Raw genomic sequence first — 22663 nt, 5'->3', positions numbered from 1 at the left:
GAGAACGGCAGGCCTCAGCCAAGGCCCAACAATAACGCCAGTTAGCGTTGGAACGCCTACCTCCTAGCTTAGCGGCTAATAAAAAAATACTGCATTTCATTTGATTCTAGGGGGCGATGGTGTCAAAGTTTTCATGCCAACTGGCTTTAAAGATGACTTCTTTCGCCTTCTTCCCCGGCCCACGAGGAAGCCGACGACTCGGGCTGTTACAGGAAAGGCTTTATCAGTGCCACATGACGGCAGGCTCGGCTTGGAATTTCCTCCGTCGTTTTCAGACCGACCGATGGCGTCACTCGCCCCGAAAATCGCCATACCGTAGGGATGTCACGAAAAGGAAAAAAAAAAAAAGCTTGGCGACTTGAATTAAAATGTGAGTGATGCTGCTCAAGGGGCCCTTGAACGGAGCCCAAGGCAAACAAACTCTGCCTTGCACCGAGGCTTCCCGCAAACCACTTCTCAGTTCCCGCTATGCCACCACCCCGCCCCCTCCCCTCCCTATACATATTTTTGCAACATTGTCTACATTGAGCTGTCCTGGAGGAGGGCAGCCTCACTTAGTGTCAAGTTTTAACGGGAGGAAATGGAGGCGATGAGACGAGCGGCTGCCGGGCTCCTCTGGGTGCCGAGTCCTGCTGTGCAAGCGAGCGAGGGTCCTTTTATCTGGTAAAGGCGGCGCAGATGACTACACAAGACCCTCCAACGCCCCCTCCGCCTGCATTCAAGGCTCTCTCAGCGTCAGCTGTTCACCGGATGGCACTGGGCGAAAAAAACAAAAAGCTTGTACCACTGCATAGATTTCGCCTGGGTCGCTTGGTGACCAAAAAAAATGTCACCGGCGCCACACATGAATTTCATTTATGAATTTCCATTATTGAGCATGTTGTTGTTTTCGATGGACTCGTGGGAATGTCGCGTGAAAGCGAGACGCTTCACCCAAAATAGTTGCGTCTTCATCACGTGGAGGATGAAGGGCGGCTCGCATGTAATTAAGCAGCAGGCTCAGCCGTTAAGAAAATGACCGGCTTCCACTCGGAAAACTGAAAGTCGGCCGCACTCCAGTGAGGCCGGCCCGGGCTTGCCGGGGCCTTTAATGTAGCAAATCGATGAGACTTAATTCACCTATCATTGTGGGAGTAATTTGTCATTTTTAATGGCGCCGCCACTGAATTAAATTCAAAGACAGACTGCAGTTAATGGTGTTAAAAGGAAAAGTTGTTGTTTTTTTATGCTAGCTTATATACTGGTGGTTGTCAGATTTGTGTGATGTCATCATCTTAATAAACACTAAGGTTGCACATTGCGGATCCCGGTTTCAAAACAAAAATGTGTTTATTTCCCGTCGACCACAACACAGCAGGATCCAGCGAGCATAACCACAACAAAAATTTTGTTGTTCTTCTTTAAATTCACCTGTAATCCACAAGCCTGTCTGCAAAACACATCACAAGCCTGCATTGTAACTTTGCTCGTGCGACAAAAGCCCTCTTCTGCTTCCCCTCATAAATTATTTACGGCGCCCCCTCTCTGAACGGAGGGCGCAGCGGCGGCATCATCATCAGACGCCGCGCAAACACAAACATACACAAGCATTTTGTCGCGGGCCCTGTGGGTGTGATAAAGTTCAAACAAGTTGTGCGTGTCAGCCAAATAGTCAATCTACACAACAAGCGAACGAGCGAGCGCCAGGCAGGCAGACGCTGCTCCGCACAACAACAGCAAAAAGGGCATATTCAGGGAACGAGGCGAATATTCCCTCAAGAAAGGCTGTAATTAAGAGAAACGTACTCGGCGCTAATTGTCTTCAAAAGCGTAGGAACAAGATGGAGGGAAATGGCGGCGTGCAAACACACAGGGGAGGGTGGGGGGGGGCAAAAGGAGCAAAGTCTCAAGGGGGTTGCCTTTTGCTGTCGTAATACAAGTTGTAATTACACTGGTGTCTTGACTTAGGGCTTTAATTTGTCTCGTGACCACGCTTGTAACTCAAAACATTTGTATCTCAAATTATCTTTACCCCACTGAAATCAATGGAAATGCCATAAGGCCCCGCAAAAACCACATTAAAAAAAAAGGAGCGCACCACAGCAGTGTAACTTTGTAAAATTATACGGTAATTACATCATTAAATTGAATGTCAATAATTAAATGCATCGTAATTTGTACATCCTGGTGTACTTTCCTCAGTCAAACTAATATGGACATGCAAAATACACGAAAAAGTAAGTGAATCAATGAATTGCAACAAAGTTATTATTGCTATTAATTTTTGTAGAAGATAAATATACATTATTTTGATTTACTATTTGTTTAAAATAGAAAAATAAAAAATCAGGTGGACAAATCCCTGCCTCGCACGCTTTGCCTGCATCCCTTGGAATTTGGGCGAAACTTGATTTAGCGGCGTCATTGAATTTCCCTCCAATTCCCCTGAAAGCTGCGAGGGAGAAATGGAGGGAGGGAAAGGAAGGATGGCGTGCATGGAGAGGTTAAAGGGATCCTGTGCTGATCGTGAAAAGAACAGCTGACACACGAGGAGTGCAAACACACACACACACAAAAAGGGTCATAAATCACAACGCCGGCTGATATTTCAAGACACATCTTGCCACACGACAAACACGTAAAGGAGGAGGGAAGGTTATAATTACATGCAGCAAAAATTGGAGGTGCACCCCTTCACCAACACCTCCATTTATGAAGAATAATAAATGAATTTCTTAAGTGAGCAGCTAATAATTCATCACAGTTGTGTTCTGACAAGAGGGTGACTTGCAAACTTTCGCCGAGGGCAACTTCTCACTGCACAAGTTGGATCCCATTTAAAAGAAACACTTTGGAAAGAGTAAACTAATAAATAGAATTAACAATTGAAAAAAAAAAGAGGATTTTTCTAATCAGTCAAATAAATTATATATATATAAATTGCACAGGTGTACCTAATATTCTGTCACGCGCCAGCACACGACAAATTACAGCCCACCAAAATTACCCCTAAATAAATCAAGTCCTCTCTCCAAACACCTTCAATAAAAAGTTATTGTAATGATGATGATGCTCCAGGGGATTCGCCGGAGGAGTTTTATCGAGGTGCACCTAATAAAGTGGTGCACATAAAAACAGACAAGTGACTTGAAGAGACGTCTATCATTACCTGCGAATGTTCTATTAAAAGACAAAAAAAAAAAACGAGCCAACATCTGTGCGGAGCGCACGTTGTCCGGTATACGACCTTGCGGCAGCTGCGTTGTAATGCACTTTTTGAGAGGTGCTGGGAGAGGGTGCGCAGAGAGCAACAAGTGAGTAAAGCCTCTCGTTCGCTTTCTCTCTCTCTCTTGCTTGCAGCCATGATGATTAGATATGGCTCCCAACAGGCCCCGGGAGCGCTAATCAAATAGGAAATGTAAGGCTAGACGGAACTGCATAGCAACACAACGCTAGATATAAAAAAAAAAAAAAATAGGTGCGCCATTTTGTTTGGTTGATTCGGGACATTGGAATATTTTAAAACTGGACCGAAACTCGCTTGTGTGAGTCAAATCTTTCTTTACTCATACGTAATTGAGAGTCTTGCTATCAATGCTAACGTGTGACATCATCGCCATGCATGCAGAACATACCAGCTTGTTTTTGTACCCTACACAAGCAAAGCCAAGCTGTACTCGTCCATTACAACACTTGAGGGGAACCTCCAAGTGAGCTCACCGTGTCTTAACCAGTTCCCGGCCTGTTGCAGAAAATCCAATGTAAACATAGACCCACCCCCCTCTTCCCCTTAACCCCCCCCCCCCCCCTCCTCTTTCCAGCCATGCAGCGTCAAGATAAGCAAGAGCGTAACCTCCATGGGAACTCCTATCTACCTCCCTGAGGAAGGATCTCCAAAACAAAGCGGCGAGAACCCTGCAAGGTCCTCAAAAGTGCAAGCGAGGGGATCCAAACTGCTTTAGTTGTGTTTCGTTAAATCGGGCGCTGGAGAGTCGAGCAAAAATGTCATTAAGAGTCCAGCCGAGAGCATGTTAACGACTTAACGCCTCTATTTTACCCCGTTTTCCACTGGATGGAGTTGGCCAAAAGGAGGGGAGGGGTGAGTCCTGGGTGGGCCCCATAGGCAGAGACAGTCCCCAAATCAACAGTGGCAGTGAACGCCTCTTATTCGCTCCAGCGTAATTCAATCACGCCCAAGACAATGCTGCTTTCACGTGTAAATAAAAAGTGTGCCTTCTTGAGATGTTCGGTAGGAGAAAAGGGGAGGGAGGGGGGGAGCATGGAAACACAAGTACCCTCCTCATCATCTCCACTAGAACCAACTTTCACCACATGAGCCTCCAGCGCCCAGGGAGGGCACGGCCGATTAAAAATGCAAAGCGGAGAAAAGTGGACCTGAGCGATCCCGATTGAAGCTAATTAGCATAGCCAGCTAAGGTCCAGAGTCCTTTTTTTGGTAAACTGGAGATGACAACTCATTGGGAAATACGACTAAATTACTAACTCTTTCCTCATTTGTTATTTGTTTTGAGATGTTTACGTCGGTGTTTATTGCTCTCCAATTAGCATCTTTTTTTTTTTTAGCTGAAGTAGCCGCCATAAAAAAGTTGACCAGCGTCACGACCGAGAAATAAATCCCTCAAAGTTTAAACACCCGACAAGTAAACGAGAGTTTCAGCCTGCAGATCTTATTTTTCCGAGCTAGCACTTCAAATAGGGGTTAATTAAGTGTTTGTAAAGGTTAATAACAATGTAGTAAATGCTTTAGAAACGGTTAATAAACATCACTGCGCTCAACAACAAAATGCCGGCTCACTATTTGATGACCTCATACTTGTATCGCATTGTCTCACTATTTGGCAACTTTATGCTGGGGCCACACAATTTATTCACTCAATGAGTTGATGTTATTTCAAACTATTTGTAAAACTAAATTAAAGAGGTGTGCTATAAGTGATTAGAACTTGAAATGAATCATGCCAATTGTGTGTTCACTATGTGGCAAGTTGATGCTAACTAAAGCCTTGCAATTCATCCACTTGAGTCCGTTTAAAATTAACTTCTTGTAAGTGGGTGTAAGAATTATAATTAGAAAAGTGTGGTATAATGACAATTACAATTAATAAATCATTCAAGCTACAAGTGTGTTCACTATTTAGCAGGTTGATGCGAAGGCCACATTGGGTGAGTTAATACCTTAAGACTAAAGCTTATTAAGAGAGTAAGTGGAAGAAATATAAATGAAGAGTTGCTGTATAATAATAAGTAGTCAAGGTAAACATGGGTTCACTATTTAGCAAACGCAAAACACACTCACTGATCTGATTTTAGCAATTATTGAGAATATGTACATACCAACCATTATTGCGAATTCGAATCACTGCAAATATTCCTCTATTCAAATATTTGCAATAGATAACAATGCCATGCATAATCTGGCCACTTTTTATAAAGAGGGCCAAAAGATAGACTAGCTTGACCCTTATAAATACAACACCATAGTCCACCTCTGTGTGAGTGTGTGTTTGAGGCCTGAAGCCCAAGTCGAGAGATGGGAGCACACACTTTGCATAACGTACTGACTTTGTTGCAAGCAAAACATTTGGTTTATAAATTTGCAGGGACTCAACAATACCGATAATAATAGCAATAATAATAATAATAATAATAATAATATGGTACTGGAAGTTGCTGCACCATAGGTGTTTATAATTGAATTCAGCATTCAGTAGCCTCCAGTCATAAAAGGGGAGGCAAAGAGGGTTGAGTGGAAGAATTGCACACTGCAGTGTTAAAAAAAAAAAAAAAAAAAAAAGAGGGAGTAATCAATAGCAAACAATTAAACACATTAACATCAGCAGCAGTGCAGGAGGAGGAGGAAGGGTCTCTGAGCGAGGAGCATCATAAGCAATCTGAACTTGACATTGATGCTTCAAGCCTCACGTTGCAATAGGCAAGCGTGCGCGCGCACAGGCGCACACGCGCGCGCAACCTCCGTGCACCTCTCCGGAGACAACCCACAGTAGCTTTGCAACACTCCCACAGCCTCCTCGCGTGGAAAACCCCCTTTCTCCTTTTCTTCCTTTATTTTAAATAGTGGCCTAAAGCTAAAGCTTAGCGGCTAACACGTAATTGTCTCTCCATGGTGCGCGCGCACACAAACACGCAGTTGCACACGCATTACGGCCGCATGAGTGCACCCAATCAAAGGACTTAAAACAATAACTAAGGCTATTGTAGCGCATTTAGCTTTTGACCCCCACCGGCACATCCGAGCTGCAGAAACGAGCGCGCACACCATTTAAGACTCAATATCTAGGCCAAACACTTAAAAGAAATTCAGAGCCAACAAAACATGTTGCGTTCAACACAATGAGAAAACGTAGGAAGCCAGAGAACGCTGCGTTCATGTCCAAGATCAACAAGGTTGCAAACAATTATAAACAAAAATTAGACTTCACCAGCCGTGTTGCGTTCAAGACACGAGAACAATCATCGACAGCGTCTTCAAACATTACAAATCCAAAACAGTTGGAGGTGGTGCGTTCACGTACACTATCAACATTTTAAATCAATATCAGCCGTGTGGTGGATGCGTTCAAAACTCAAATGCAGGAGAAGAAAGCAATAAGAAAAGTAAAACTCAAAACACACACACGCATTAGAAAAATGGTGCGTTCACTTACATGATCGGCGAGGTTCGTCGACGAGCCAGAAAGCTCTTCGTGGTCCGATTTGGAACTTCCATCCCGCTCATCAATCACTAAATCTATAGGCATTTTTCCTTTCAAACAGCTGATGTACCGATGGCAAAAATTGTCGCAAAGCTCGTGCACCTTAAGGGGGGGAAAAATAATACAATTAGAATTTTTTTTTTCTTCCCCAGGATGTGGGCGAACACTCCAGGCGATCCGAGAATAACTCCAATTAAGTAGCGGTGCAAACAATAGACAAACTGTTGCCGTGCTTTATGATTATTCTCCCGAGACATGCAGCAACAAGTTGAAGTGTAACAAGCACGAGCAAATAAAAGACAAATAAAGATAAAATCATAATCCAAAATTCAAATAAAGTGCAGGGGCGTATTAAGTGGCAGCAGTTGAAAGCAGATACGTGCATGCGGATCAATAACGTGCGCCAAAGAGGCTTAATTGAGCACCAATTGTTACTTGAGCTGCTTAAGCTGGCCTGCATTAAATATGACTATTTATTCCGCTGCGTCGTGTGACGACACCAGCTTAGAGGTAAAAACAAAAAGAAATAAAAATAATAATAATAACATGCATATTGTCATGCTCACATTAGATCCCCCCTCCCTCCAGAAAAATATTTTTTTTACCTTTTCTAATTCCAAGAGGTGAAATCGTAATACTTGTATGGCTTGTATCATCTGGAACACATAGAAGCATGCATTAAACTTTAAAAATATATATTTTAGTTGACATGGACACTTTAAAGTGGACTTACCAAATTGTCCAACTCTGGATTTGATGAAAATAAAGGTTTTTCTGCTCGGACCTAAAAGTAAACAATTACAGCAAGTTAGTTTTAAAGTCCGAATGCGTTTTGGGATTTTAAAAAAATCGATTTGCGTGCTCGTGTTGGTTTGTGGACCTGCTTGGCGAACACGGCGATGTCTTCGTTGAAGGAGTCCGAGGAGCACACGTCTCCCCCGGCCACCCCGGGTTCCCTCGGCGTGCACGTCGCCAATTCGCATTTCTCAAAGACCAGAGCGAGCAGCGGGAAGAGAGGATGCCTGCACAGGGGCGAGGAAACGCGGGCTGAGCACAGCGCAGCGTGTCGGGAACTCCGGAGCTTGCATCCAAATAGTTTTTTTAAATCTTTTTTTGCATTTTTTAACACCCCCCTGGCCAAAGAAAAACTACACGCTTTTAAAAGCCTGCATGGTAATATTTTACTTTTATTATGATAAGCTTCTTTTAACCACATTTTTAACCTCTCATTGATCCACATGGCGGAGACTGACGTTTTCGTAAGTGCACCGTGACAAGCGTGAGAAGTGCAGCACAAAAGTGAAATGCACACACACACACTTATACACACGGCCAGGGAGAATTAAAGAGAAAATACTCTTGCTTTTATTTTAGTGTTTATTTGTCCAGCACCGAGGACGTTTGTAAACTTACGTACGGCGTTGACAGTAGAAAATATAATTCTAAATCATAAGAAATAAACTGCGTCATTCACTCACTCGCTTTTGCACTGTAGAATTAAAAATGTAGGTAAAATAAAATGTTATAAACTACTTTATTTGAGCCGTGTATTTTGATTTACGTAATGATAGTTTTGCAGGCAAAAGTGGGCAGAGGACATTATTTACAAAATCCGCACACGATTAGAATCTCTCCTCTTACGTACGTTTAAAGCTATATTTTTAACAATTATATAAAATTAAGATTCCAAATCGCCTACTATGTGCGACAATCTTGTTGTATTCTCTAAAAGAAAATAGTTTTTTAAAAATATAAAAACAACTAAATATGTTTTAAAATTGAGGATTTTCTAAATGGAGGTTTTATGTCATGCATTTACATTTAAGGATCTTTTTTATTTGTGCAAAAAAAGCGTTTGACCCCCCAAAACTCTGCAAAAGTGTCCGCTCCTGTAGTAAGACCAAAATAAGGATTCTGGCCGTAAAAAAAATAAATAAAGCATGCACAGTTTACCCATAAATCTGGTCCTTATCCCTCTTTAGGACGTCGTTGACGGCCGAGCCCATGCTGGTGGGCATGACGTTGGGGTGGGGAGCGTGGGCTCCGTAGTGCTGGCTGGCGTGCAGCGGCGGTCCGTGGTTGAGGTGGTGGACCTGCGGGAGCGGCCGGGGTGCGTGCGGGTCTCCGTACATGGACGCCGATACGCCGTCCATGCCCCCGTAGTGGGCCAGCTCGTCGTACTGCGGGAGCGGACGCAATGGAGGAGAAGTTAGCGTCGAGCGATGGGACTTTCAGGCGCTTTTCCCGACTGACTTTGGTGGTTGTTAGGACGGGAAACGTGGTGGTATGTTTACGGAGAAGTGCAGTGGAACCGTACTTACCCTTTGCGCCATCAGGCTCCGAGGAACTCCTTAATACGCCGTGCTGATTTTTTTGTGTGTGCAATATTTAATATTCCTCTCGTCCGCGTGGAAAAAAAAAATCCAGCTCTCTCTTCTCGCCTCCTCCTTATTTTCGACTAACTTTTTGTTTTGTTTGGGCGAATTCTCCTATTCGCCGAGGCGGTTGCGCCGCAATCGTCGCATCGGATTGTCCTCCCAGGGAAAAGATTTTTTTTCTGAAAGTGTCAAAAAATACGGTTGAAGTTTTAGAATTGGCCCGTCAACGAGCGGCGAGTAAAGTCAACTGTCGCGTCTATCATGGCTTTTTGCCACTCCGGCTGTCAATCAAAGCCAGAGGTTGTCAAGGTAATGAATGAATGACGCTCGGCGATGATGTTCAAGTTTTCTCTCTCGCTCGCTCCCTCTCTCTCTTCTTGTTTTTTTTTCGGGTGCCGTGCGTGTTAGTCCGGTGTCCCCCCCCCTGTAAGTCCTCTCCGCTCTGTCTCCTTTAAATGTCTGCTTCGCCCCAGTGTGGACTTTTTGCACAAGCGGACCGCGAGGGAGGAGGGTTGCAGAAGAAAAAGAAAAAAAACAAGGAAAGAAATTTTTAAAAAAGAAATGTCTGTCCGGGTCCGTTGCTTGATTGCTTGCTTGGTGCTGTCTGGCTTGGTAGCAGGCTGGTGAGTGAATGAGTGTCAGCGAGTGTTGTCAGCTCGGCGGCCGGCTCGCGTCCTCCGAACACACTGAGTGAGCGAGCGCACGGAGCGCACCGAGCGGTGGGCGAGCGCAATGACGGATCCCGGAAGTGGCGTGCTGGCCCCAGCCAGTGGTGGTGCGCCAAGGCGAGGCGAAGAGCTCTCCCACGCGAGAGAGAGGAGAGACCCACTCTTCCTCCTAATGCGTGTGTGTGAGTGTGTGTTTCTGTGTGTGTACCGTGTGTACTAGTAGTAGACAAACCAACCCTCCTCCTTCTTCTCTTCCTCCTCCTTCGCCTCCTCTTCTCCAGCCCCCCCAACCTTCCAAAACTCTCTCCCCACCCACCCAAAAATACTTTTGGGATCCACGTTTGGACAGCAACGCAACACCGCACACTTCTGCAACACACAACAAGAACATTATTATACACACATTTACATACACACATAAACATTCAAGGTAAACAAACTTTCGCGTAAAAAAAAATGTTTAAAATTAGTAAGCAATAGTACAGGTGCATTATGATTGTAAAATGTTGAAAATAAAAAAATCGGATCTTCAAATGGAGAAACGCAAGCCATTACTCAAAGCACATCCTGATATTAGCAAGTGGTAAAAATATCAATGTGACCATTTAAGATGATTCCCATGTAAAAATGTAAACCGCAATCATGTGGCTGTGATGTCGCGAGCATAGATCATCGTCATTTTAAAATGGAGCGCGCAGTAAATGTCCACGCGCACCATATTCACTCTTTCCATGTGTACCAACTTCTTTTTGAAACTCCGGGGCCAATATAAGATGATGATGATGATGAATTTGAGGCTAACGTAGTAAACACCGCAATAAACACAGCGCCATTTTTCCACTTGGAGTGACGTCTTTGAAAACACGGCCAACCAAGACGACGTTCAAAAAGAGTCAAGCAACAACGGCGGCGCTCTGGTTTTCCCACCGCTGCGCCGATTTTTTCTTAAAACATGATTGCGATTCACATTTGATTGTTAAAACAACCAAATTATGGCTGACAAAAATCATTTTCCCCCCCCCAGTTGTGGTGACTTTTGTTAAGATTATTCTGATTCACATTTGCAGGTGTTTACAATAAATGCGGTCGAAGCAAAAAACGGTATGGCCGCAAATTGGCCGAATGAGTCGGCTTATTTTTAAACTTTAAAAATGATTTGTTGTCTGATTTTGGTGTGCAAACAACCCCGAAAGGACTGCAAATTTTACATTTTTACTATTGTGGGAACACCTTATAGAAGATTATGAACCTGATGCTAGTGTTTAAATGAAACAATGCTTATTCCGTACTTGTGATGACTTATTTTTACACTTTAAAGATGTTATTTTATCCAAATTGAATAATAAAACAATCAGGTTGCATTTATCGCCTTTTCTTAATGGGATGATTTTGTCAAAATTGAACATTAAAGTATCTGCAAAAGTCGCCATCTTTTTTTTTTCACTTGTTGATTTGCTTCCTGACCAAATCTGAACGTTAACAAGGATATTAGGAAACGTAAGTCAAGATAAAATGTCAGTTCAAATCTGAGAGTAGTTTAAAAGTAAAATATTTTTCTTTTCTCTTATTTTGTGGTCTCCTCTCTTGATAGGAATCAGTGCCTGGGAGTATTTGGTCAATTATCAAAGCATGGCCATGCGGGCATCATCAATCATGAGGGGGGGGGGGGGAGATTGAAGCTGAAGAAGAACAGGAGGAGGAGGCGACGGGACGGGGTGGGGGTGAGGAGGAGGAGCAAAGGAGGGCATCGTTTGCACGTGAAGACCCTCCAGGAGCTCTTTAGGCACGGGGCCACCTCGCTATGCTTTTAATAGCGGTCGAGGATGATCAAGAATTTACAAAAGGGGGATTAGGAGGAGCTTGTACTGCAGGGGAGGCCAACCCGAAACAAACAAATAACGGGTTAATAAATGCAAGGTGACAACAGTTACGTTGGCATACAGGAGGGGGGGGGGGGGGGGGGGGGGTCGCTGATGTGGGTGTGGGAAGTGCAAAGGATCGCAAGCAAGGCTTTGACAAACGGCTGCGTGGACATTTCAAGCAGCAATTCCCCGGGAAGGAGCACGCACATGCAAGAGAGAGAGCGAGTGAGAGAAAAGAGAAAGAGAGAGAGGGAGAAACACAAACAGCGTGGAAGAGCGCCGCTCCACTATGCGAGTTCGCCCGCCCCCCCTAAAATCACCACTAATGTTGGATTACACCGGTAAGTCGAGCGCGTGCTTTGTTGTCATATTTTGCATGCTTTTGATTGTTAAAAAAAAATGCATTTATCGAGGAAAAAAAAATATATTAAAATGGGATAACATCGTTTTTTTTTTCTCTCGCGTGGATTTAAAGTGGAAATAGTGTGAGCGTTTTTTTTTAGCCCCCCCGTGCAGTGATGTGAGCAGGCAAAAGAGCGTGTGAAAACAGTGGAGGTTAATTATGCGTGTCCAATGTAAGGCTCTTCCACGCACACACACATATACACACACACGCTACACACACACGCACTGCTTGCCTCGGAAATGCAAGACAGAAAGAAAAAAAAAACAAATAAAAACAGTATCATTTTTTAATGACGTGTTTTGTGATCAATTTAATTCCCCAAATTTAGTTTTTTTACTTTAATAATTTATTTAACAAGCATATATTGCGCAAATGTGGCTTTTTAAATAACGACGCAACGCATTTACAAACTTGTCTGTTCAACAATTTACCTCCTTGTCGAAATCCGGGTGTTTATATCAATCAAGCATTTACAGCATGCATGTTGCTATTCCAAGGATTTAAAAAAACGCACACTATGGAAATGTACGTATTTTATAAACGCATAACGTCCATTTGGCCATTTGTGTGAAAATTATACAGGCTATAACATCGAAATCAGACATTTCTTGGCCTTTTGAAAACAAGCACACATTTACAGCGTCAATACTGTAAATAAATAAATAAAATAAATAAATAAGTGCGTCATTTTGAAGCGCATGTACGATTATAGACACAACAGCTTAAACAATAAGATTGACACATTAAATCTTAATAATCACTCTATTGTCCACGCATTAGAGTTCCCCTCCCACGTCGCAAGACTTGCTAATGCGATTTAAAAGTGGCACCGTTAAAAGTGCGAGCGGTAGTAGATGAGGCTATTCTTCTGAAGTCGGCTGTATATAAATAGTGGACGGAACCATCGGACGCCATTAACGGACGCTAACATTTCATCTGCTGGTGTCAAATGGAGGTCAGCAGAGGGTTAAAGCTCTCCGTGTCCGTGTGGGGGACATGGCCAGCTGCGTTTTGGACTCATCACAAGCGGGTGTGCGTGCGTGCGTGCGTGCGTGCACGAGCGGGTGGGATGGGGTGTGGGATGGGATGGGGGGGGGGGGGGGGATCCATTTCAAGGAAAACAAGAGTGGGACAATCAGCAGGCTTAAAGATCATCAAGACACCCTGAAGAGATGGAAGGCCACCCCACGCAAGAGCTACAGGTGGTGAGAATTGTTGCTTAAAATCCGCTTGAGGCAAAGAACTTGATTTGAGGTTTATTTGTTCTGATTTGGTTGATTTCCATATTTCCAAACCTGTTACGACCAAGTCAGTGAAATGATCAGTCATTTACTCGAGATTTCAAACCAATTCAAACTGGTCCAACGGCAAAATTTTGCACATTGATTTAATTTATTTTTGCTTTGCCACTATTTGTCCAAAAACGCATTAATGTAACCAATTCACCTTTATATTCACATTTTTTCAAATGAATCAAACAATTTAAAAATGTTCAATATTCACCCAATGTCCAACTTAAAAAATGTCACATATTCAATCAGAAAATCAAATGTAACAATTTAACATTTATGAAGTAATTCAAAACAGTCTAATTGAAAAACTTCTCAAGCTTCATGAAATTCCTGCTATCTAAAAATAAATTCTCTATTTCCCATTGAGAAGATAATTCCCAAGTCACTGAATAAATCCGGACTGTCCTCTCGTTCGTCTTCTATTTATCAGCCTCACATTCTACTTTTCTTCCATTTCAATTAATTTTGCAGCGTTTCGACATGAACTGCATCGTCTTGTTAATAATAAATCTTCAGTCCCCACTGCAAGTATTTAGCAGTGCACCTGAACTCCAAGCGACCCCCGCCGATGCAATGTGACGACGTGGTTTCAAAAAAGGCAAATACTTGTAAAAGTTTCGCGACTCACTGTCAATTCTCTCAGCGCCCAAAACCACGGTTTACCCACCCCCCTTCTGGAAGGGGGGTCACGGGAGGACTACGCGGAGGAGGAGGCGCTGCTGGTTGAAGACAGTTAGGCGGCGCTTTGGCGACACCTAGCGGCAGATCAGTTCACCATTTCAGCGCTGCTCAGCAACGTGGCGAGGCCTTCAAAATGAAATAAATGCGAGGGGAAAGCAACTAGATGAATCTATATGGAAATAAAGAGACTCAATCAAAAGTAGATTAATAGTAAGGTTCAAATTCATGCAAAGTTATGGCAAAAATATAGCATTTGGTCTTATGAAAATAAATGGAGAAAAAAAAACATTTCCTAAGAGCAGCAACCAGCAGCATGCTTGTAATATGGATGTACAGATGCAGAAAGATAATCATTTCAAAATTCTAATTTATACCAACTCATATGCAGACGAGCAGCACGTAACAAATGCATGTCACAATGCACAATTAAACAAACTAAATAAACCCTTTTTTAATTTATTTTATAAAATAAACCTTTTACAAAGACAATGCTCGTTTTTTTTGTTTATTGACCATTTTAACGTTACATTATAATGTGTAATTATATTTATAATATGTTTACAATTAAATTATGTTATGCACTGCGGAGCTTTTTCTAATGTTTCGATTACACTACACACAATTTGGTAAAAATAAAAAAGAAATCACCCAACTGAGTCAAAAAGACAATAAATAAATAAATAAATAAATAAATAAATAAATAAATAGTTAAGTCATGAGAGTACTTATTTTTGACCCATTATTGGGTTACTTTGGCCCATCTTTAGAGTGTATAATTTTCTTCTCCGAAGTCTGAAGTGTGTGCTTGTGCGTGCGTGTGTTTACACCAAATGCCAATTTAATGAGCTTGTTGGTCCCAAAATACCTGATGCTCCCACAACATACTGTAAGTGCCATAATCCCAGCCTGATCACATGATCCTTCCAGGCCCATACAAACAGTGTATGGATGATGACAAAATATCAATCGGAGTTTTCCTGGAAGGGTGGCGTTTGCAGCTGGGAAATAAAAGTTGCAGGGGTGGCTGGAAGGGTGTGTGTGTAGGGGAGGGTGGGGTTGAGGAGTTAATAGCGGTCACCCTCTCGCTGCGCCTCTGTCGCTCATCATTTATCAGGCTTAAGGGGCTTAAACAGGCTGCAAAGGCCCACCTTTTATTACACATCACCCCCCCCCCCCACACCCCCGCCTCTTTTGCCTTATCTACATTATAGGAAGTGTGCACGCATGCATGGCTGACTGTTGTTAATGCCCGTTTGGAAATAGAAACATGTCCAATAAAAAAAAAAGAGAGCTGGGCATTGGGGGGGTGGACATGGCTTTCGGCAAAAAGCAACACTTGACGCCACTCATGCGTGCGCATCTTGGGAGAGGAGGGTGGATGCTTTCATGGCCCAAGTACAGTTTGAAATATGCTCACTTGTAAAATATTACACAGGTGCCTAAAATAGAGGTTTTATTTTTGGAGAAATTAATTTCTTTTTAGCTGGACTTGATTTTTTTTTTTTTAGATCATTTTTATGCCTCTGCTTTATGCCTTATTTTGACAAGGTTTTATTTTATTTTCAGTGTGCACGTGTCCTGTGTATTAAAACTATTATTTGTGTTGTGATTACTATTACAGCAATATATTTGACTATAAAACAAAGTTTTACTTTAATTTTATGAGTACATTAATAATATTTTTTTCAATTTTACTTGATTTATTTAAGTTTATTTTACTTGCTTCATTGGCAAGCCTTTGTGTTTCTTCTGCGTCACTGTATTTGATTATTTTACTAGAATGACTTCATTTTAATGAAATATTCAACTGCAATATTTTCACAGATCTTTGGCCATTTTGTTATAAATGCAGGTTGTGAGCTCACATGCAGTCAGCTTGAACGCAGCTGCACACACACACACACACACGCTCGCATGTGCACACAGCAGCACACACACACACAGTGACACATTTTGATATTCCAGTCACACAGCAGAGTAAACACCACTCTCCTATTCAATAACCATCATTGACAAGAGTCCGTATATTCGCGCATGAGCCTAAACACACAAATTGCGTGTAAACAAACAGGCCAAAACTCATCTCTTGCAATGAATAGTGTTGTTTATACAAAGTATATTTGTTGATATACGATGGAGACTGTAACTGTTTTTCTACTTCCTGGTTGGTTTTCAAATAAAATTTCAAATCAAACCTCAGAGTGGCTTCTTTTTGTATACATATGGATAATAATTTTGGTGATCCTTCAACAAAGAATAACTATCGGCATTGACACCAAATAATGTGCTTGAAATTTACAAACAAATAAATGAGTGACACTGCCACCTACTGCAGCGGATGTGCAATTACACTGTAGTTTAGTATGGGGGGGAAAAAACAGGTTGGCCCACCCCATTATTTGAGAAGGACTAAATTAATGAAACACTTTCTTGAAGGCATCACTATGGCAACCGTTTCATGCATACATCAGTTGTCATGAAATACTTGCAGATAACAGTAATGAAAGTAAAAAAAAAAAAAAAAAAAAAGTGGGAGGGGGCATGATGGTTTTTATCCAGAGTGGAGGCTTGTTCATCCCGCTTCTTTTTTTCCCCTTGTCATGATGAAGTGTTGAGGTTAGCCAGGTAATTATCTGGCCTTGTCAAACGGAGAGCGGAATATCAAAAGCGAAGCGCCATCTTTCAGAGACGGCTCTCATCCAGCAAAGAAGAAGATCTGAGGGCTGGGGGACTCGCGGAGAGGAAACAACAACGTTCCGCTTTTCCCTCCCTTGGATAAATATCGCCGACGGGAGCGGCAGCAACGGCGGCAAAGCCAAACACGGCGAGGTTGACGAGGAGCATAATATTTATTTGTACCACGCGTGGCCCGCTTGGCCATTATTAGAAGGCGCTGGAGTCTTAGCAGTTATTTTAACAAGAAGCATTTTGCTGCAGTCCCTGTCCAGGTCAAAGGTCATAAACGCACGAATCTGACACATTTGGGGCCTAGTATGTTCAAAGCCGCATAAAATTCAGTGTATTGGCGCCTAGCAAACGTAAAAGGAAGTTGAAAAGACAACAATGTGCTCCAACAAATAAAATGCTTTCCGTGAGGAGCCTTTAAATGCTCCGAGGCAAAATGGCGGCGATGATGTTTGAGCGTTTAATGTTATAAACACACAAGCTTCTCCCCCTCTGGCATGCACACTCCCTGTAAATATTCATAGAGAGCCACAATGGGCTGTTATTAATTATTAAACACCGCCAAGACGCGTTGTTCTTCATCATACCATTTTTTTTTAATACACGCTGCACCTTTGTATGGGTGCTGGAAATACATAAAATTCTCGACGGGGTCCATATCATTCATTCTCCCGGGGCCTCAACATCTCCACGACCAATGTAAATCTTTGGATGTTATTTCTTGCACACACATACACACACAGAAGAACTTTTCAGGTGAACGTCACATTCCCGCCGCTCCTTCCTTCGGTTAGTGGTCCCTGACAGACTGTCACGACCACCCCCTCCCCAGCACCCCACCCTTGTGGAAGTGGAGAGGGGCCCACCGGCGTGAGTCGGTTAGGAGGTCCGCGGCGGATCGTGGCACACCCCGGCTATTTGACAAGTCGGGAGAGAAGTAGGCTAGTGTGAGTGGTAAATGGTGAAAGAGGGCATCTCAATGTATGGACACGGGTGGTGGTGGGGGGGGGGGGTGTTGTGTGGTAAATCTGTCCGACACACTGTTTATCTTCGCAGAGGCAATTCACGTTGATACATTCAGGAACAGTTTGATGGTTTCCAGCTGCATGAGCAAACTGTCATGCAAGAGTAATAAGAAGAAAAAAAATGGCAGTCTAACTGTGTGCATGGGTGGAGCTATCTATATTTTGATATTTTTATAGAAAGGGGGGTTTGCGCGGTTGTGGGCGTGAACACGGATAACTAGCTTCCCGGCCGACGGAAGCGGCTCCACTCAGTCCCTTTTAAATTCAGGAGCAAGCGCATTGTACTTGATTGATATACACAAAGTACATTTAAAAAGAACTCCACTTCCAGATGATGTCAAGTTGGCTGTTGGAGACACACACAGACATCACAAGCGCACAAACCTGATGTTCATCATTTTACATTGACGTGGGACCAAATCAAAAGAGGCATTTGTCATTCTGCGAGATTCCCCCCAACACACACACACATGATTCATTTTGAGTCTTGAGCGGAATAGAATTAACAATTTCCCCAGCTGATTTGGCCCTTTTAAAACCCTCATTACACACAAGCATTGTATATATTAGCAATCCCTTGGAGGAATGTGGAACAAGGAATCTCACACTCGTCTTATCACGGCCACGTTGTAATATTATAATCAATTAGCACGGATGAGCTAATTGTCCAATCTCTCACTTGCTAATTATCCGCGGAAATATAAATGGGACAAACTAATGCTCCATTTTTTTTTTTTTAATTTAATATAAAAGGATGCTGGAACTGAGCTGGTGCATTTGTGTTTCAAACAGTGGCTCGTCAATATGTATGAGGACACATCAAAGAGGGGAAAAAAAAAAAAAACGGGGTCGGCGCCGAATGCAGTTTCCGATCCGGAATATGCAAATCACGCGGTTAGCGTTGAGTTCTAGTGTTTGCGTAACATTTACTTTTAATCGTTATTGTGCCACTTAGAAACACATTGTCCTTTGGGATGTTTGATTTTTGAAACAGCAAGACGAGGAGATGTTTATAAACGACACGTTTTGACGACAAATTGGCGCCGGTGTAAATGCATTGGAATTTATATTTGATTTTAACCTGGAAAATGATTGCAGGGGTAAAAAAAAAAAAAAAAAAATCAACAATCCAAAAAAGTGCATCCTAGCGACGCTCTCGCTTGTGTAAGTTTCCAGGGAGTCGGTGGCCGCAACTCCCCAAGCCAAGCAAGACAATGCGCCTAGTGTGTCTTTCCGCAACGCTAATATTTGTCTCACACACAGACACACACACACTCACACACACAAGACCTTTTGTTGCCCGCAGGAGTTTGAAAATCAAAATTTTGCCGCCGTCTTTGTTTCGAGCGGTTGTCAAAAAATTTCCACCTGCCTCCGATGGCGAGGAAAATATATCCCGCATTCTGCTCTAATATTCACTGCTTGTTAATTATTAAAGGTATGTATTTGAATTATAAATATACTAGTTATACAGACGTAGGCAAAGCAGGCATATAGCCTCGGGCTAAATCCCTCCATTAGCCATTATTTTCCAGTGTGCTGTCTCCGTATGCCTGCCTACTGTTCCGATGTCATATCCAAAAACACCCAGGCATGCCTTTGTACTCGCCCCCCCCCTTTCCCGCTTTGACCACCCCAAAAAAATCCCCCCTCTATACATACATGTGCGCTGGCTTTTTGAAGCGGGATGTCACACTTGTCTTAAATATAATGAATCGCTCTCAGCAAGGCATCCCCCGGATCCCCAACACTCTCGCTGCCTCATCCTCCCGTGTTTTGCAGCCTTCCGACGTGTCACAAATCATCCGGCGTGAAGGCCTCGCCACTAAATCATTAACATTGTCAGAAATGACTTGGAAAAAGAGAACAGCCCCCTCCCCATCATCACCGACATGCGGTGGAGGCACGTGCGACGGGAACGGATGGTAAACAAAAGAGACGCAGCCTTGAACCTGCTTCCCCCTTTGTGTTTTCATCGTCTCCTCCTCGGAATTCCGACTAACAAGAAAGAAGTGAAGAAAAGTAAATAAACTGTCAAAAAAAAGTTGAATAAGTCACTAGAAATAGATTTCATTTTTCCAAATAAATTTTTCTCCCTGGGATATTTCAGACACTAGCATCAATGTGGCCCACAAAGAGCCTATTAAGATCAAGCATATTTAAGAATGATTCCTCCAAGAGTCCAAGTTTTACGATTTCAACATTTACTCCATTAGACTGCTTACTCTGCATCATACCGCCTAGCATGCTAAAGCTAATGTAGTAGTAGTGCAAGTAGCTAGCACATCTTCACTTAGTGCTTCTTGCCAAGCAACACAAACAGATGGACTGAAATTATCGTTGACAACAAGACACAAAGCAGGATTTAAACATTCTGTCCAACAAATGTAGCATGAAAGAAAAGTGCTAATGTCATGGAAGAGCGATAAGCATACAGCCGCTAACCAGTTGCTTGCTAACACAAGAAGCTAGCACAGTAGGCTATGTCTAGAACTCAAAAAGTTGGTCTGAATCAGCTTAAATTGATTCCTTTAAACCCATTGGGAATATGAACAACTGGACCTAAAAACATAAAGCCAAAAAGCCACAAAAACGCCAAACACACACCAAAAATGCACTAAAGAAGAGGTCTACTGAAGTGTGTCTTTGAGGGATGGTCTTTGTTAACAATAAAAGTCTGAGCAGACATCGGCGCACACAACTTTGGTCGACTGAACAGTCATGCATATAACCAACACCGTATATGACTTCCAGGTAGTTACGGAGTGCGGAGGCAGCGAATGGAAAAGCTCCGGTGGCTGGCCCGCAAAGCAAGCTCCCTGGCTATCAGTGCTATAGCCCCACTTAAATCTTCCCCCACCTATGCCATCATCCATCAAAAGCATAACTAATTTTTCCTTCAATTTCCACCACTCTCTGAAGAATCTAAAGGATGATGGATGGCGGGACGGCGGCAAAGCGCAGTGGTACTGTTTTTAACCTTGCTCAAGTCATTAATCCCCTTTATACCCATGAAGGTAGTAAAGGAGACAATGAATTAGTCATTAAAGCGCAGGTCAGTTTATTAGAATTCCTGATTGAACTGTAAAACGACTTCTCTCGGGCTAAACGGGGGAATCTGCAAAAGCACAGAGTTAAGGGGAAAAAGGAGCTGAGGGAAGCAGTCGGAAAGGATTGAGAGTTAAGAAGACGCAGCTAATAGAATAAGGTTTAGTCCGGGGCGAGTGACGAGTCAAACACAATAAAATGAGAAGGCAAGAACAAGTCCGACTGATCTGAAACTGTTTTAGATTCGATTTAATTTCCGTCAATCCGTTTCAACGAGATAATGGAGATACCATTAATAGCCGCCACTGTGAATGTCTCTATTAAATGCTGACTCGAGTGTTTCTTCATGTCAACAAGGGATTGGAAGATGAAGAAAGGAAATGTGGCGCTTATCGCTATGCGTCGCTTCTCCTTTCATGGCCGCGGCTTGAATGGCGTGAGTTTGCGGGGTAACTGAGAGCATGCTTTTAAAAGCTGAGCTGGCGAGAAGGCCATCCATCACGTCGGAACGACAGGCCGGAGCGGCTGTAAATCTCAAATGTTTTGTCTATGGGTTGGGAAAAGCTCGGAAAACATCCACGCCAGGTGCTTATTCTTTTTTTTGACCGCCGATGGGGTGAGCTCGTGTTTCCGCTCCGAGGGTCGTCTAAAATGGACTCTTGGTTTGCAAAATGAAGTTCCCCCCCTTCTACTTGTGTATTCTAATTCTAATGAGAGGAATTGCTTATGAGGGAATGTGGTTCTGATGATTAATGCCTACTGACAATACGTGCTCTTGGAGGAGCTTTGCAGTGGCAGCCCCCCCGTTTCAACGTCCCAGAAGTCGACACCCCGCAGGGAGAGGGATAATCTCAAGATGCTTCTGCGGATCAGATGAGCAAACTTGAGGTTTTTAAAACAAACTGAACCATTTTCTGTGGTTCGGATTAGCTTTGCGGGTTAGCCAAAATCTATCAAGCAAATGTCAATGACCACATTGATTATAATATTAGGAAGTGAAGCTTGGAAAGTTGGCTAGCTACTTATTTATGATCAGAAGAAGTCAAAAGCCAATGTTATAGCTACAAACGGTGTGTAGCTTGCTTCTTTAGCTTAGCTAAGCAGGCTAACTCAACGAATTCAAATAATTTCAATTTTAGCATATTCCAAAAGTTAATTCCTTGCATGCTATTATTTTTCTCAGTCCAGCAATGGTGTGTTTTGCCTTTAAGGACCCAAAAGTGTGCCTATTTATTTTTAAGTCATTCAAAAGTTCAAATCTGGACGAGCGTATAGCTTTATACATAGCCTGTAATTATCTGTTCTAATTTGGGGTTTTGGAAACAGTAGCAGCAATTTTTATTGCTATATTTTGTTTTTTTTTACAGCACTGAAAACAATCTCCGTGGCACAGGTAATTAGAGCTCTTTCGGAGCTCATGACAGCTATGACATTTCTGGCAGGTCACAGTTAAAAAAAGAAAAAAAGAAAGCATACAATGGTTATTTTTGAACGAGCGACAGCCATCAAAACAGTCTGGCAATGCAGCCTTTGACTACCTGACATCTGCATAACTTCAAAGTATTCGTTCCCTCCTGCGACTGTGAATTAAAATACTTGCAATGTTCGGGTAATTGTTTTAAAACTATTACTGTCGGATCTTCCGAATGGCTCCTACCAGGTCACGTAATAGTCAAGGTGTCTCATCTGAACAGCAGCAAGTGATGAGTTCTAATGAGCCAGAACCGATCTATCTTTATACACATCGCGACTCTCCATTCTCGGCAAATGACATCGAAAAGCCCTTCTCTTTGATTTGCAAGGCTCTAATGTGCCATTATTCCGCCGAGTTCTACCTAACGACCCAAACCCGGAGCCAGGCGAGAGCCCACTGGGCCAATGAGCTCGGACAAAACGGTGTTGATT

General features: G+C 42.8%; 1 protein-coding gene and 1 long non-coding RNA gene across 10 annotated transcripts in view; one reads left to right on the top strand and one right to left on the bottom strand.

Annotated features, from left to right (window-relative positions):
- The window catches only part of meis2a (Meis homeobox 2a), a 64409-nt gene extending 54406 nt beyond the window's left edge, over positions 1-10003 (bottom strand). The window contains exons 1-6 of one of the 9 annotated variants that reach the window (XM_049740476.2): positions 9035-10003; positions 8667-8893; positions 7594-7735; positions 7447-7497; positions 7319-7369; positions 6666-6815 (exon numbers count right to left, since the gene is read on the bottom strand). In XM_049740476.2, coding sequence (XP_049596433.1) covers positions 6666-6815; positions 7319-7369; positions 7447-7497; positions 7594-7735; positions 8667-8893; positions 9035-9046 — 633 coding nt within the window. In that variant the 5' untranslated portion in view covers positions 9047-10003. The remainder of the gene's footprint in view (positions 1-6665; positions 6816-7318; positions 7370-7446; positions 7498-7593; positions 7736-8666; positions 8894-9034) is intronic. The other 8 variants (XM_049740479.2, XM_049740477.2, XM_049740478.2 and 5 more) reach the window with 8 other exon arrangements.
- A 1709-nt stretch (positions 10004-11712) lies between these two features.
- Positions 11713-16194, top strand: LOC125980874 (uncharacterized). The gene is made up of 2 exons (XR_007485789.2): positions 11713-11962; positions 13963-16194. It is a non-coding gene; the product is annotated as an uncharacterized lncRNA (long non-coding RNA).
- Positions 16195-22663: the final 6469 nt, after the last annotated feature.

Source organism: Syngnathus scovelli, chromosome 14 (genome assembly GCF_024217435.2).
Source record: "Syngnathus scovelli strain Florida chromosome 14, RoL_Ssco_1.2, whole genome shotgun sequence".
NCBI lineage: Eukaryota > Metazoa > Chordata > Actinopteri > Syngnathiformes > Syngnathidae > Syngnathus > Syngnathus scovelli.
This window is presented reverse-complemented; position numbering and strand designations above follow the sequence as displayed.